At 35.0% G+C, this 15,771-nt stretch overlaps 1 protein-coding gene across 2 annotated transcripts in view; it reads right to left on the reverse strand.

The window, feature by feature from the left end:
* CHD1 (chromodomain helicase DNA binding protein 1) overlaps nucleotides 1-15,771 on the reverse strand; it is a 54,986-nt gene that overhangs the window by 20,055 nt on the left and 19,160 nt on the right. For both annotated transcript variants that reach the window (XM_086770524.1, XM_086770523.1), the window contains exons 3-17: nucleotides 14,927-15,131; nucleotides 13,860-13,964; nucleotides 12,522-12,589; nucleotides 10,225-10,374; nucleotides 9,660-9,937; nucleotides 7,898-8,123; nucleotides 6,973-7,073; nucleotides 6,534-6,712; nucleotides 5,346-5,473; nucleotides 4,548-4,764; nucleotides 3,873-3,962; nucleotides 2,824-3,014; nucleotides 1,511-1,699; nucleotides 1,031-1,193; nucleotides 223-375 (exon numbers count right to left, since the gene is read on the reverse strand). In XM_086770524.1, coding sequence (XP_086626650.1) covers nucleotides 223-375; nucleotides 1,031-1,193; nucleotides 1,511-1,699; nucleotides 2,824-3,014; nucleotides 3,873-3,962; nucleotides 4,548-4,764; nucleotides 5,346-5,473; nucleotides 6,534-6,712; nucleotides 6,973-7,073; nucleotides 7,898-8,123; nucleotides 9,660-9,937; nucleotides 10,225-10,374; nucleotides 12,522-12,589; nucleotides 13,860-13,964; nucleotides 14,927-15,131 — 2,443 coding nt within the window. The remainder of the gene's footprint in view (nucleotides 1-222; nucleotides 376-1,030; nucleotides 1,194-1,510; nucleotides 1,700-2,823; nucleotides 3,015-3,872; nucleotides 3,963-4,547; nucleotides 4,765-5,345; nucleotides 5,474-6,533; nucleotides 6,713-6,972; nucleotides 7,074-7,897; nucleotides 8,124-9,659; nucleotides 9,938-10,224; nucleotides 10,375-12,521; nucleotides 12,590-13,859; nucleotides 13,965-14,926; nucleotides 15,132-15,771) is intronic.

Raw genomic sequence — 15,771 nt, forward strand, 5'->3', positions numbered from 1 at the left:
ACCTCTAAAGATCCTTTTGTCTAACTGCCCTACTCAGGTGGGGATAGCTAAAGCAGGTTGTCTAAGATCAAGTCCAGATGGCTTTTGAATGTCACAGAAGACTGAGATTCTATAACCTCTGGACAACTAGTTCCACTGCTTTGCTACCCTCAGAGTGAAAAAAAGCTATTTTTCTTATATTCAAGATCAAAGCTTCCTGGCTACTACCACCAAGATTCTTACCTGAAACGGAAACTGACGATACTTCAGATATTCTGCTAGGATGTCCAGCATCCTCACCATCTGTGAGAAAATTAGAACTCTGTTGCCACGTTCTCGCAGACGAATCAGTAGCTTGTCAAGGAGGATTAGTTTCCCACTGCTACGTATTAAATGCTAGAAAACCCAAGAAACATGTATTACAAAATAAGTTCACCTCAACACTAACACACACTGCAGTTGCCTAGACACTCATTTCTATTGCTGTAGGAAGGGAAAAAAAGGCAACTTCTAACATTCCTTAAGAATTTCATAGTTTAAAATGTGCATATAATATATAGTCTCAAAGAACTACTTTCATTTCCTTTCACTTTGGTTTTTTGCAGGTACACAAAGAACAGTATTTGAGTATAAAAAAGGCTTAAAAGCACACTTTCTACTATCACATAGATTGCTGGTGTGTCACTGCCACTCGCACGTATTTCCAGTCATATTACATTTACTTGCTTGCTGCTTTATTTCACTTAGGTTTAAAATAGGTCTCAAGTTTATTTTGCATAAAAATATACAGCTTGTTTCAAACTACTTCCTTTTTACTTTGATTGTAATTAGAATCAGGGATATTTTATTTGGTCAATTATCTGTCAATTATTCAGTTCCAATTAAAAAACAAAAAATAATTCACTCACGGATGCATATTTTCCAGAGAACCTGTTTTTTCTTAATATACTTCAATAAGAATTAATAAACTGCCAAAGCACTATAAAATTGCGTGAATATAGCAGATGGAAAACAGAACTTTTTTTTTTTTTAAATTAAAAAGTTACATTACCTGTAAGGCCTCCTGTTTATTATAGAATTCATTATCATCTGGTGGTTTAATGAGGTAGCAATGGTTACAACACTTCTTGAGTTCCATCATGATGTTCAAAAAGCCTGAGGTACTGCCTTTTGAACCTTTACTGAGGGCTTTGTAATTCCTGGTTAAAATCCACCTATGATATAAGATGTACAATGTAAGCAATTTCCAAGCATATATGGAAGCAAGACAGATGTAAGCCCTCAAAATATAAAAAAGTAAAAGAAAAAAAAATGCATTTCCCAAAAGAATGTACTAACATGCCAAACAAAAAAAGCTAACGTGAACAGACATTAGACCAGTAAAATTCTTGAGCCCTTGCTTCATAGAATTACTGTTGTGAAACCCTAGAAGCCTCAAATTCAAGCTGCATTTCAGAAACTATTATAATTCAGTAAATTGCATGTAGTCATATCACTAAACCAGCACAACTGAAAAAGTGCTGTTACTTACTTGTAATATTGCTTCTGTAATGCACTCATTTCCATCCTCAGAATTTGCTCAACTTTAGCAGGTAAAGACTTTTCTACATCTTTTTTAACTCTTCTCAGCAGAAATGGTTCAAGTTCTTTGTGAAGACTTGCATAACCATACTCTCTCCCTTTGCCATGCTCCTCTTCAAAATCTTCCCAGGAGGAAAACCTTCAACATAATAAAGAATGAGTACAAAATAGTAACATTTTCAGTGACCTGAAAAAGCAAAATTGAAGAAGAAAGATAACACAAGCACAGAATGCATATAAATGTACCACAAGAGCAGATGGATTTGTATTTCTTCCCCACTCACTTTTGTTTAATTTTTCCAATTTCTGAATTTCGTCTCACAAGAAATTACAAATACTGTGCCTGTAAATAGGAGAATGGACTCTTCCAAAGCCATTTCCAGAATGAAAACTACTGAATTTTAACTTCCCTAGTGGCAACCCAGCATTTTTATTTTTCTGCAAGGATACTCACCTCGACAGCTGCAGAAATGCCATTACTACATTTATCAAGAACAGCATGAAAAAACAGCTGCATGGCTGGAGGGTGTGCAAGAAAACAAGAGACTACTTAATGCACTTTTTGCAGCTTGTATGGTCTAGCAGAAATGTAACTATCCTCTGTTCTAGCAGACTAGGAGAACAGAATAATAATCAAATTAAGAATGGGTATTAGACTATAGTGGCTTTGCTTGTAAGGTTCTGAAGATGTCAGTACAATCCATAGTTCAAACTAAATGGAGCTATGGTACTTTGCATTTACAAGATGTCTGACAGGAACATGTGCTCTCACACATGAGCTCTAGTTTACCTTGGGTATAAACAGAGACTAGTACAAAGTAAGGTCAAAACAGTAAGCTCACTGTATGAAAACTGTTTGGGAAAACCAGCTGACTGAACTACAGGATATTGGGCATCTCAGTACAAATCTGTTTTCATTAATAGTACTAATAGGAAAAAGATTCCATTCTATTTCCCCAGAGTAAATCCATACAGTTTTCCTCTTAGGCTAAGACAAGGCCTTTTTTCTAGGTTCTGACCCATACATCAATCCATCATTTTTGTGGACTGCTAAAACTGAAAAAAGTGACAACTGTTACCAGCATTACATATCAATAGCAGCATGAAAAAAAAAATATATGCATCTACTTTGTACAGAATATTTAAATTATCTTTCAGTATGACTCTCTACCTCTATTGATTTTCAAATCACTATGCTACTTCACAATAAGAAACTTGATAAAAAAAAAATGTTAAAAAGCATCACATAAAACTCTTCCTTACTTTTCTGGCATGATGAAGTGCAACAAAGACCAAAGCTCTTTGAGGGAGTTTTGCAGAGGGGTTCCAGTAATAAGAAGACGATGGTTAGACTTAAAGTCTATTAAAGTCTTGTACAGAAGAGAGTCGTCATTTTTTAAACGATGAGCTTCATCAACTCCAATGAATGCCCAATTCAGACCACCAAGGAATGACTTAAAGAAACGGAAGAGGAGGTGAACGTTATACAAATAAACACATTGTATAATTTCTCATAGTTTATAATCGAGCTATAAACCCCATCACTTCTTTCTTTATTTTAATAAAATATGGACAGTTACATGTTTTTAGTACTAATTATGGCTTTTACATTTCTCAGATTCAATGAAAGGCTGCGCAAGAATGCCGAGAAAGTATAAATTAAGTTTAAAAGGAAAAAAAATGGTCAAAAGTCTGACCCACATTAATTTTTACATGACAGAAAAAAAAATTACTTTTGACCTCTTCTTCCCAGCATGTACAAACAAATGAAGTAAAGATGTTCTGCTTCTTGACTATCTATAAAAATTTCCATACGCTGTTAGAAGGTTTAACAATAACTCTGAGTGCTACCACAATGGAGACAGCATTAATTCATGTACACATACCACTGTATGCACAATAACAGAGAAAAACTACATGGAATTTCAGAGTTCTGTATCATGTTTGGGGCTAGGGGTTGGGTTCTTTTTCAGTTCCTTGATGGTGGTCTGCAAAGAAGCAGAGCTATTGAAGATGGGAGATTATTATAGTAATGAGAATCCCAAGCAAACCTGAGAAAGAGAGGTGTTACCCACTTAAAATATAAAAAGGCTGAAAGCCTCACCACACATACAAAAAAATCTGCAAGTGCTTACAAAAAACCACACACAAAAAAAACCTCAAACACCCAAGTCACACACTGTCGTACTTCCAAAAGCAAAAGCTATCACACTCTCCATAAATTCAGTGACTCACAACCCAAATACATGCAAGTCTAAAGAGAGTTCTACACTGCAGAAATTATTTTTATCTCACTGAAGAAGTGTGATTACCTTATCCTTCAGCAAAATTTCGTATGTTGTTAGAAGTATGTTAAATTTTAATCGTTTAGTCTGTGGATGCATCCATTCATGAGTTCTAATCTACAAAAAGAATCAAATGAACTATAAGCTAAAGAAAAAAGGACTTGACTGGGATAAATTTAAGTACTGCAGCAATGTATATGTTTAATGACATACAATAATAACACCGCAAGACTGAACTTCAGCCTAAGCACTCCAAAAATACTTTGTTTAATCTTATGAATAAACAGCAAAGAACTTATACAAAATATTTTTAACTTTAACAGATAAGATTACTAACATGCAGAAAATACATTAAAAAATAAACAAAGAATCTTTTGGAAAATAAATTTAAGGTCATGACTGGCTTGCTTACATATTTATTTTTACTATATCCACCTAAATAATCATATGACAGAAGATAATTTATTCTCAAATGAAATACTAAATTCTTAATCTTCTTCACTATTAAGCAGGAAGGAAAATTTTCACACACGCTTATATCGGATCAAATTCTTAAGCTTTCAATTTGCATGTTAAACACAACGTGTTTCAGCAAGTATCTGCTCAGTCCTAAATGAAATATCGGAGATTAGCAGAGGACAGGAATATGAGGCGAGTCTTATTTATCTACAAGCCATTCCAATGATACAGAGAAATACTTACCATATTTCTGCTAGTTATATCTCCTAAGTAAACTACAGCATTCATCTGAGGAGCCCAGGTTTGAATCTCTCTTTGCCAAGATGTCAAGGTAGAAAGTGGCACGACCAGCAAGAAAGGCCCATACAATTGATGTTCATGAAACAGGTAGTTCAGAAAAGAAATTGTTTGTATTGTTTTACCCAGACCCATTTCATCCGCAAGAATACAGCTATTCCCTCTGAAAAAAAAAAAAAAAGAAAATTAGAGGGAGCATAGAGAGGAGGGGAGACTGGACAGGAAGAAATTATATTTTGAGCAAAAAATCCACTCATACAAGTTTTCAAGATTTTGCAACTATATATCTTGAAGTTTATTTCCACTGTTTTTCTATAAAAATAATTTCCACACCGTGCCCTTAATACTTTATTTTAATTAACAAAATTAACAAAAACGTTGCAAGTATTTCTCATGAGACTAATTTTAAAAGTATAATACTATTGTTGACATTTCAGAACAGTTTGCTTTGGGTTTTCTGGTTTTACTGTTTTAGGTTTGTTTGTTATTTTTAAAAATACAACTTACACCTAATACAAAATTAAAAGTAAAGCAACAACAGAGCTCAGCTAGTTTTCCAGAACAGCCATGGAATGATAAGCTTCGGTACTACTTAGAGCAAAACCACTACCCTCAGTTCTCTACTTTGAGGTTACTGTATGAAACCTTCCACCTTAAAAAAAAAACCAGAAAAATAAATTTCAAAGTTTTGCAAATGCTGACTACAATTTACACGTGGAAAATATAATTTCAGATTATACTTACTTGCACCATGAGTGAGCAAGCCAATTCAATCCATTTAACTGATAATCTCTTAACTCTAAACTTTCATGTCCTCCAATGTAGGGCGGTTGCTTCTTTAGTGTAACAAACCTCGGCCTCTGTTTCAGAACCTGTCAAAAGCAAATCGATCATCAGTCCTACAGCTGACTGAAGTTACCAAAATGTCTTCCTATAGAAAAAATAGCAGTAGGGATCTGCTCAGTCACCAAGTCTACTCTTTATCCATTGACAAAAACTAGGCCATATAAAAACATCCAAGAAATTTGCAAGTTGAAATTAGTTTGATTACTAATCTAAATTTCACAATGGGAGTGACACTAAGTCACTCAAAGTTTACTTTAAAGATAAACTACAATACCAAAGTTGACCTTTGAATGTCAGTAAAAATGCAGGGGATTGGCATCTACAAAAAGCTACTCTTTGTACTAATACCTTCCATATATATTACTATCTATCAGTATCACTATTCTGAACAACCTTCAAAAAATAGTTCATAATATGTATCTGATCTTTGGATTCATAGAAGACTTTAACATTTTTACTATGACAACCAACGTGATGGCTTAACTGTGGTGGGCCACTAAGCCACTGCCCAGTTGCTTACTGACTCCCCAGCCCAGTGGGACAGTGGAAAGAATCGAAAGGGCAAATGTGAGAAAAACTTGTGGGTCAAAATAAATAGTTTATTGGGTGAAGGAAAAAAAAACCCAACCAACCAAAACAAAAACTCATAACAAAAAAAAACTCCACAAGTGACAGAAAAGGAGTTACACATTAACTCACCAGCAGACTGATGACCAGCAAGCCTCCAAGCAACAGCCACCTTTGAACCCCCTGCTCAGTCCATCCAGTTTTATTGCTGAGCATATGACATTAAGTGGCATGGAACATCTCTTTTGTCAGTTGAGGTAAGCTGTACTGGCTGTGTCCCATCCCATTCCCTTGCCCACTCCCAGCCTGCTCATAGCAAGAAGGGCACAGCAAGAAACAGAGAAGGCCTTGACACTGCAAGCACTGTTCAGTAACAGCCAAAATACTAGTGTGTTACCAACACTGTTTAGGTCACAAATCTAAAACACGGTCCATAGAGGCTGCTATGAAGAAAATAAACTCCATTCCATCCAGACCCAGTATAACTAATTATAAATCCACTGCAAATTACATACTCACCTTACAATCCTTAAAGGGAGTGGTCTTGGATTGATTTCTGCTGAAGTACTCATCAATGCGTGCCTGAAACTTTTTGGCAATGAGAGCACCATCTTCCCAGCTACATTCTGAATAAGGCAGACCCTGCCATTTGCAATAGTAGTCTGGATAACCAGCTGCTGATTTCTGATTTGAATGAGCTTCAGAAACACACCAGAGATATCTGATCAGCATTTTACTCCTGTATCTTACGAAAACTCTTATTTTAAGTAATAAGACAACATAAGCTAGCTTCATAGCATAGGCAGTATGATAACTTTCCTCTTTACCCAAAGTTTTAGTTTGGATTCAAAAGTGTAGTTACATTAATACTCTAAATTTCTTAACTACAAATGCAACTATAAGCACTAAACATATAAAATTCTCAACACTGTTTTCTATCTGCAAGTTTGTAACATACCAATTATTCTTTCCACTATTTGATATTGTTTATGTAGATCATCTGTAAGCTCCTGCTGGCAGTTGTAATATTCCACATCTTCTGGAGAAGCATTTTTCAGCCTGTAACAGAAATTAATTTACAACATTTAATACACTGTATAGTTTTAAAACTAAGAAAACTTGGCAGCTCTAAAGCTCTGAATGTAAGCATCACAGGAATGTTGCTTAGAGAGGTTCTTTGAACGGACAACTTAGAAATTCCTACTACAAAATCGTTGCATCTGGCCTAGGTGCCTCATCATTAATGACTGAGAATGTTTATCAAGATACTACAGCTACACGTGGTACTAGTCATGCAGCTAATTTGGAATAGCTATTCTCAACAATAAGTAGTGTACTTTACAGGTTATTTTCATGGAACAGTATTCCAGGTGGCTCACTCTATAACAATCCATCTTATTAAGTTGCTAAAAATCCCACCAGTATTCATTGATTATATTAAACATACTAATAAAACTTTAAAACATATCGATTTCTTCAGGTTTTTGTTCTCAAGCTTGAACCTCAGGTTTGAGCCAAGAAAACCGAATTCTTCAAAGTAATCTGAAATTGCGAATGCACCAAGAAAACAATCTCTGCAGCAATTCCCAAAGAATTCTGATCAAAGTGTAACAACAAAACTAGTAAAAGGTACAATTTATTTTTTATTTTAAATACTACCCATCTTGTTAAAACTCCATTTATAAAACACACACATACACTAAAATCAGGTTAAGACGATTATCTTACAGGAACATGTTAAGGAGGCTTTAAGTTTTAGTCTTCCTGTTTCACAGACACTTAGAAATTACGCCCTCAAAAAGAGGTAACAGGTCTCAGAACACAAAAGAACTTCCACATTGTTACAAAATAAGTATCACGGAAGTCTACATAAAAATATTCACCATCGTTTTGTTTCTTGATCTTTTTTCTTATAGTTGTCCAGTTTCTTCATTCCTCTAACATTTTGCTGCTTCAGTGTTTCTTCAGTTTCCCAAGTGTTGTGGATGTGTGACCAACCTTTCCATTTAATAAGATACTGTATTTCTCCTGGCTCCTTTGACTTTTCAAACCCAGCATTTGGGTCACCATCTGCCTCAACTGCATAGATGGTGGTTGCAGCACCTGTGGCTGAGAAAGAAAACACATCATAAGCATTAAGTACGTATTGTCACAAGTTAACCAGTAACAAAAGTAGTGTAGAAAGCAACTAGTGGTAGTTTTAGATGAGCATATACTTGACTAGTATCTACAGCTCTCATGTCATTACTCTTATTTGAACAATTATAACATAGGTACGTTAACACATGCACAAACAGTCAAAAGACAATCAAAAAAAGCAATCAAAACTTCCGCACCTAACCTGCAATTCCTTATCTTTTCTCATGAGAATTTTCTTTGCATTCCTAGTTTTCAAAGTGATCACCAGGGAATGCTCCATTAACGCTGCTTGTTGTCTTGTCTCTACATTACTCTCATCTCCGAGCATACAAAACATACCTGACATTACGCTTGGTCAGCCTTGAAACATCAATAACCTACTACTAGGGATACTACAAATCTGTTTCTTCCTAAACATATTTTACTACTTTTTCTGCCTCTGTTATGTTCGCTGGGAAAATGTTTAATTATATACTGCCTGTATCACAGCTGAAGGAATCTAGCAACAGGCTCATTTCTGTGAGAACAGCCAGGTAAGGAAATAAGTCCAGCAAGCTGCAGGGGCCAGAAAAAGCAACAGAGAGTGGCAACAGTAAAAGACAGCACAATTAGCAACATCATCTGGGCAGGAAGAATATAAGAAGCTTAGTTCCAAAGGCTTTGACCACAGCAGCAACACTATGTATTGGAGCAGGATACACAAGAATTTGGCACAGCATGGGAGAAGAAAGTTAAGAAGAGTGCAAGCTCTGAGATGGGTCAGAAACTTTAGAGACTGGGTTAACTAATTGAGAAAAGTAGCTCTGAAGTGCAAGAAGCCTACGGTTTGTGGGGGTTTTTTTTTGTTTTATTTTTGTGTGTGTGTGTTTCTTTTTAATTTGAATCCTAATTTGCAGACTCAAACACATAAGCAGAACTGCTAGATACTGCATCCCATTATTGCTGGAAATATGACATGCCTACCACTATTCACAAAATACTTTTAAGAGTTCACATGCAAGTGCACCACTGAAATTAAATGCATTTTGTAGTCATTCCACACAGTGCACACCGTTGAGACAATCTGTACAGCAATAACTGAAATCATAACTTCAGTGGTTCAGCCTTGCCAACATAACTTTTCCAAGTTAAGGTTAACAGTCTACTCTCCTATCTAATCGACTTTCTCCACTCCAGTACATGTAACTTATACTGATCAGGTATCACCAAGCTGTACAAACAGTGGTGTAACAATATGAAATGCAACATGGAGCTATTGTCCACTTCATTTTTATTTTCTACTTACATATGTAATCCTTCCACATTTTACCTCGCAATATTTAGAAGAGACTTAGAAAAGGAACATCCCATGAATACGAAAGACAAAACAAGATCACTTTTTGGTAACTTTAAAATTATTGCTGTTTGTAAAACTCACAGGTGACCTACAGCTGAGAACAAATGCTGAAGTTGCACAACGATGCACTCCAGGATAGTAAGAACACCATAAAAAAAAAAAAAAATTACCTCCTTTTCGGCCAACTCGACTATCCATGAACTTCTCTATAGTTTCAAATTCATCTTCTTCAGTTTGTGGGACATCTTCTCCACAAACTTCTAGTAAATCATCAGAATCAGTCTTGGTTTCTTCAGCTTCTTTGTAACTAACATTGACTGTTGCCTGGCGACGAGATGCTCTCTTATCATAATCATCATCATCATCATCATCCTCTTCCTCATCCTCCGATGAATCAAGTTGCCTCTTTTTCAGTCCTGCACTCTTCTTCCCACTTTTTGGCTTAATTCTTGAAGACAATAAGATATGACACAACAATAATGTTTCAACAGGGACATAAGTCTTCTGTACTGCTTTCTGTATATACGTATTTTATGGATGTTCAGTTACTCTACTTTCAGTTACAGTAGACAGCATTAGAATATAAAGCATTAGTATATCAACATCTTTCGTAGTTTTAAAAAAAGGGGTTTTTTTAAAGAAGCATTAATGTTTTCATCCACATGTATAGTAACAGTAAATGCTCAATTGCTTATTAGAAATAATACCAAAGTATCCAAATACATTACTTCTTACCTGCTTGGAGGTTTCCGACTTTTGACCTTGTTTTTTGGCTCATAGTCAGATTCACTCTCTTCACAACTGCTTTTCTCTCCATCTTCCTCTGATTCAGAATCGGAACCAGTTCCCGATACTGACCCTGATCCTGACATTTGCCAGTCTTCACTGTACATAATGGAAGACAAAAGAGTAAACTACATTGACGGTTTGTGGGGGGTTTGTTTGTTTTTGTGTTTTTGTTTTTTAAAATCAGGTATTCATCCACAGGGTACCTGCTGTAATTTCAACATTCCTGCCAGAAATAAAAATCTTGTAATAGTTATTTCAGCTGATGAGACAGAAAATTGTCATCTGTGAATAACAGATAAGTAAAAATGTCCAGTGGCTCCAAAGGGAGTTGGAGTAAGTTTCCTGCTATCAAAAACCTGGATTTCTATATAAGTTTCAGCATTAAGAAATGAGTTAACATGACATTAAGAAAGGAAAGCACTTAACCGGTCTAACCGGAAAGATACGTATTTATCAGAACTTACACATGCTCCAATCATAAAGCACTGTCATTTTATATTCTGAAGAGTCCCATATCGTCTAATGCCTATGGTCCCTATAGCCCACATGAAGAATCAGCAACTTTGGCACAAAAATAAAAAAAGTAAGAGGCAGATCTGAGAAATGTTGGAAAAACTTGAATTGCAGCAACCTGTGAATGGCACTGGCTCCCAAAAGCTTCCAGATGAGTGCTTCACAATCAGGAAAGATACTATAAGGAAGACACCTGTGACTGAGCACAGTATCTGCTTGTTCCTGCTTAACTGAGATCTTCTGCTTTGCAACAGGAATGATGTACCCACTGATGAACAGTATCTTGCTTCAAACTCTGACTTTATACAAGCAAATACAATCTTAATATTGTCATGAAAAAGAAAGGAAAAAAAAGTCTAGTATACATTATTTAAATGTTGCTAAATCTTTATGCTAACATCAGGTTTAAGTCTACTTGAGCAGCAGTAATGTTCATCAAAGCTGGAATATTACCAAGAAATCTCTTCCTTAAATTTCCAATCAGGAAGCTTAGGAATCAGTGCTTTGATCCCTTTCTTATTCTCTCTTTCCTGTCTTCCAGGACATTAGGTCCTGGAGAAAATTACATTCCCATTGTTCCAGTCATTCACAACAAATATATCTGTATGTCTATTGTATAGGCGGCACATAGCCAGTGGTATAGAATGTCTTATCAAAATATTTTTTCTACAAACAGTAAATTAAAAAAATAACATAAACCCGTGACTGTATTTATTTGGAAATATACAAAACAGTTACAAAGCACCATCTTCTAAGGCTTAATCATGTACTGAGTTATACACTGAGAAATCTCTGATCTGCATCTCAGATAACCACTGCAGACATACTTGTTCAGAAGTGCCATAGGAGAAAAAATTCAAGCACTGGATATATGAAGTGATTTGGTTATAGGTTCCTAAACTTAAATATCACTCCTGTGACAGAGTATGCTATTAGATGCAATCAAATTCTTAACTTACAAAAGGCTATGAATAACAGCTCATCGCTAGTAAAGTGCCATTTTGCACAGTTAGCGCTTTTTTTTTTTTTTAAACTCTTTTTTTTTTTGCAACTACCATTTCTTAAAAATATTATACTGGCCACCCTGAACAATGAAGTGATTCATGAACTGGGAGAAGAGAAATGATAGAACAGTTTATTTCTACATACCATTTATAAAAAACAAGGTCACTGCCCCTCACCACCACAATAACAACGTATAATCTTTTTCACCAACTTTTTCATCTATCACTTAAGGAGCTTATTTGCAATTAAAATTATTTGCTAGTCAATTTGCTAGACAGCTAATCACTGTCAGAACTATAATAACTTTTAAACATGTAGGAGAAAAAAAAAATCAAACAAAAAGAACTTGGCATTAACCAAGGGATTCTAACTTAAATTTGATGTGAGAAAACCTACTTAAGTAGCTTTTGCATTTCTACAAGAATTTTTACGGAGGGCCTTCAGCTCAAAAATAAACTGCAACAAAGTATTTTAAACATAAAAGCACTGATTAATGTTCTTGAACAATATCGCAGACTCTTTTGCTCAGAAATTAATATGATACAGATGTTCCTTTGAGAGCTTACTTTAAATATTCCAAAATATTTATCAAAATTGGAAACACAAGATCAAAATTAACTAAAAAGGGAACTTAATAATTTCAAGTGTGAGGAAATGAAGGACGAATTATGACCAATGTCACTATGACAAAAAATTATGAGATGTTACTTATGAAATTATCTTACTCTTTATGCTTTTTCTTCTTGGTTTCACTGGATGAGTCATCTGCAGAATCTTCACTACTTGATGAGTCCTGCAGGTGAAAAAAAAAACCAATTTATTATCACAAAAAGAATAAGTTCTGACATTAAAAAGATAAATCAGCTTCTGCTTTCAAATTGGAGGCTTATTATTCACATTTTACCCTCTTCATCCCCCGCAGCGTAGCTCTTAATGCAGAATGAGATAAGGACTGCTATTGTTTTTGTATTTATCCATCTATGAATACATTGTCCCAGTACAGCTCTATAGAGCATCACCAAAAAAACCCCTCTGTCTTACAAAATAACCATTGGGCCTACATAGAAACAGTCATGGTTTAAGCTGCCCCAAGTTAATCAAAATGATAGTTCTATCAGAATCCTAATAAAATCTCCTACCCTTAGGAGGTTTCTTTCCTTATTCTTTCACATTTAAACACCAGTTTAAGAAAATTTTGAGAATAGCATGTTTCTTACTTATCTATGCTCAAAGAAAAAACAAGAATCCTCTTAAAATTAATTTTTCCTAAAATCAATCTTACCAAGATTAAGTTTAGATTTAGATTAAGTTTTATCCTGAAAAACACCTCTCAGAAAGTGTACTAAACAACAGCTGTAAATTAATGTTTTAATGATAAGTGATTAACTACTGTGTTTAAGCTTTGAAGATAAGCTGCTAAACCAGAGAAAACCAGAAATTCAACTAAATGAGTGTGACTACACTGCAGAGTTTTTGTAATGAAAGAGAAAAAGTCTGGTTTTTAAATAAATTCAATTTTATAGTCACTGGTGTCCTTAAAATATGTTCCTACTGCACAAAATCAAGATTTCTTTAGCCGACGATTTATGTTTTAAAATACCTAGAATACAGGTAGCATTCTTAAAACATAATAATTCTTCTGTAGGAAGAATTTGAATAAATGTAGTTTTCTACTCTCTACAGAATTTTTGAAAACTACAGCATCTACCTTTGTACAGAAGAAGTTGAAAAAAATCTTTCAGCATTTTTAACTGTCTTCACAAAAAACAAGAAGCCAAAAACACAATGCAAGTCAGTACTACGTGACTGGAAAATTTTGTCCATATATCACAGAATATCCACCTAAAAATATCACTTAATTGAGGCTGCTACAATTTTGGCACAATTCACTTGAAAACAAGTAACTAGAGATATTTTTACTTTTCTTCATAAATATGTCAGTTATTTCAATGTTACTTTTACAGATTAAAACCAGACTTTTATGCATACTTAGAGAATATAACTTGCCTCTGACAGTAAGATGGGCATATTTACATTTTAAAAATCTAAATTATGTTATTCACCTCTTCTGAAGCAGTGTCTGATGAGGCTGCCTTTTGTTGTTGCTGTTGCCTCTTGAGCACTGCTGATCTTTGCACAGCAAGTATACTTGGACTAGACTTCCAAAACTGAACAGGGATGGAGATGCAAGAGTCCGTTAAGCATAGTGAAGGTCTCTACTTTATAACGTACTTACTTTTCCTCCTGAGTATCATGAATATTAAGACTGAACTTAAATTTTATCAATATAAAAATTGACTAGAGAATACTGCATGCACTAATGCAGAACAGAATGTTACATAATAATTGGCAGGACAACATCTACAGCACATTTAACAATAGGTGTGTAGGTACTGTTAAGTTAAAACATTTATAAAGCACATTTTTAAACTGATACAGATAAATCCTTTCAGACCACTTAGCTGATGTTCTTCTTTCATACAGTAATACTGAAGTACACGACCAAAAAGATAACAGAGAATTAACAGCCTTCATTTCTTGTGGTAACTAATATACAACTACCTTTCATATTTATGGTCTACTATCCCAATTCAGTCCATATAACACAGGAGAGTACGGGTAATTTTGGCTCACTGGATTTAAGATATTTCTAAACACCACTTTTTCCTGAATTTAGCTGACATACTGATAAAGAAAGCCAGCTGTATGCAAGCTTGACATTTTTATACAATCATTTATTGATACTAGGAAACTAAGTGTTAGAGAAACAATGTTAAAAAACCGAATTTCAGAAATAGCAATATTACATGTGCCTTTGCCTTCCATAAGTATACAACAAATTAGGGCATGCTTCTGCATGACAAAATTTAGGTAAGCATTTAACTCAAAATACTTAAAGATGCGAGAATTTTAAAAGTTCCAATTCAAGTACTCATCCATGAGAAACTTAGCCCAACGTTTCGGCCAGCTAAGCACAAGCATTCACTAACCCAAGTTAAAATCTAATTGAAAACACTTAATTATCTCTTTTTGTTTTTTAAGTGAAAACTGCTCTTGAAACTAACTGCATAGAGCAATTCTTTAAGTATTTGTTTCCCCCACAAAGGGTTCATTTATATGTTTTTCTTACCTCGGATGCATCAACTTTTGGTGGCTTCGCTTGAATTTGTTTCTTCTCTCTAGACGTGTCAGACTCTGATTCTGACTGAGTGCCTGACTCTGAACCAGAGTCAGAGTCACTGCTGCCTGACTGGCTGCTGCTTCCATCACTACTGCTTCCAGAGCTTGAACCAGATCCAGAACCTGATGCTGACCCAGAATCGTCATCTGATCGGCTGCAATGAGAAGTTAGTAGGATATTACACAACTGCCAAGGTAAGAGGATTAAGAAAAAAAAAGTTGCCTTAGCTTCACCTACAAATCAGTTGTTAAGTTTGACCAGACAAATGGGTAGTACACAAATGGATGCAGTTAATTAAATAAGTTGCGATTAATAAAGTTAAAAAGAAATAAAAAAGAATTCGGAGTGTAATCAGGTACTCTTTCTGAAGCCTAAAAAAAAGCCAGATAAAGCAAGAACATTCAAATTAATATGGAGGAGTCAAGCAAGGGATATAAAAGTGGTAGAAATGTTTCTTACCCACACAAATTTTCCACCCCCACTCCCTCCAAAATCCTTGTTTAGCTCCATCAAATCCCACATACACATGATCCCTTAACAGTTTAGTCTAGTCCACAAAGACCTGCCCAACTAAAATATAAAAGATTGTTTTCAATCTTCATAGATCAGCACTAGTCCTTAAAAAAAATAATTTAGAAGCACATATCTCTCTCTCAAAAAACCCAAACCCCAAACAAACAAAAAACCTTTGTAGAACACATTTTCCTGTTAAAATAACAGCAGAAAAATTCCCAAAGTAGACAAATCTGAATTTGTCATTGAAGGTATGACTTGTGCCAAGGTGCTTTCCTTGG

This window comes from Chlamydotis macqueenii, chromosome Z (assembly GCF_036417535.1).
Source record: "Chlamydotis macqueenii isolate bChlMac1 chromosome Z, bChlMac1.mat, whole genome shotgun sequence".
NCBI lineage: Eukaryota > Metazoa > Chordata > Aves > Otidiformes > Otididae > Chlamydotis > Chlamydotis macqueenii.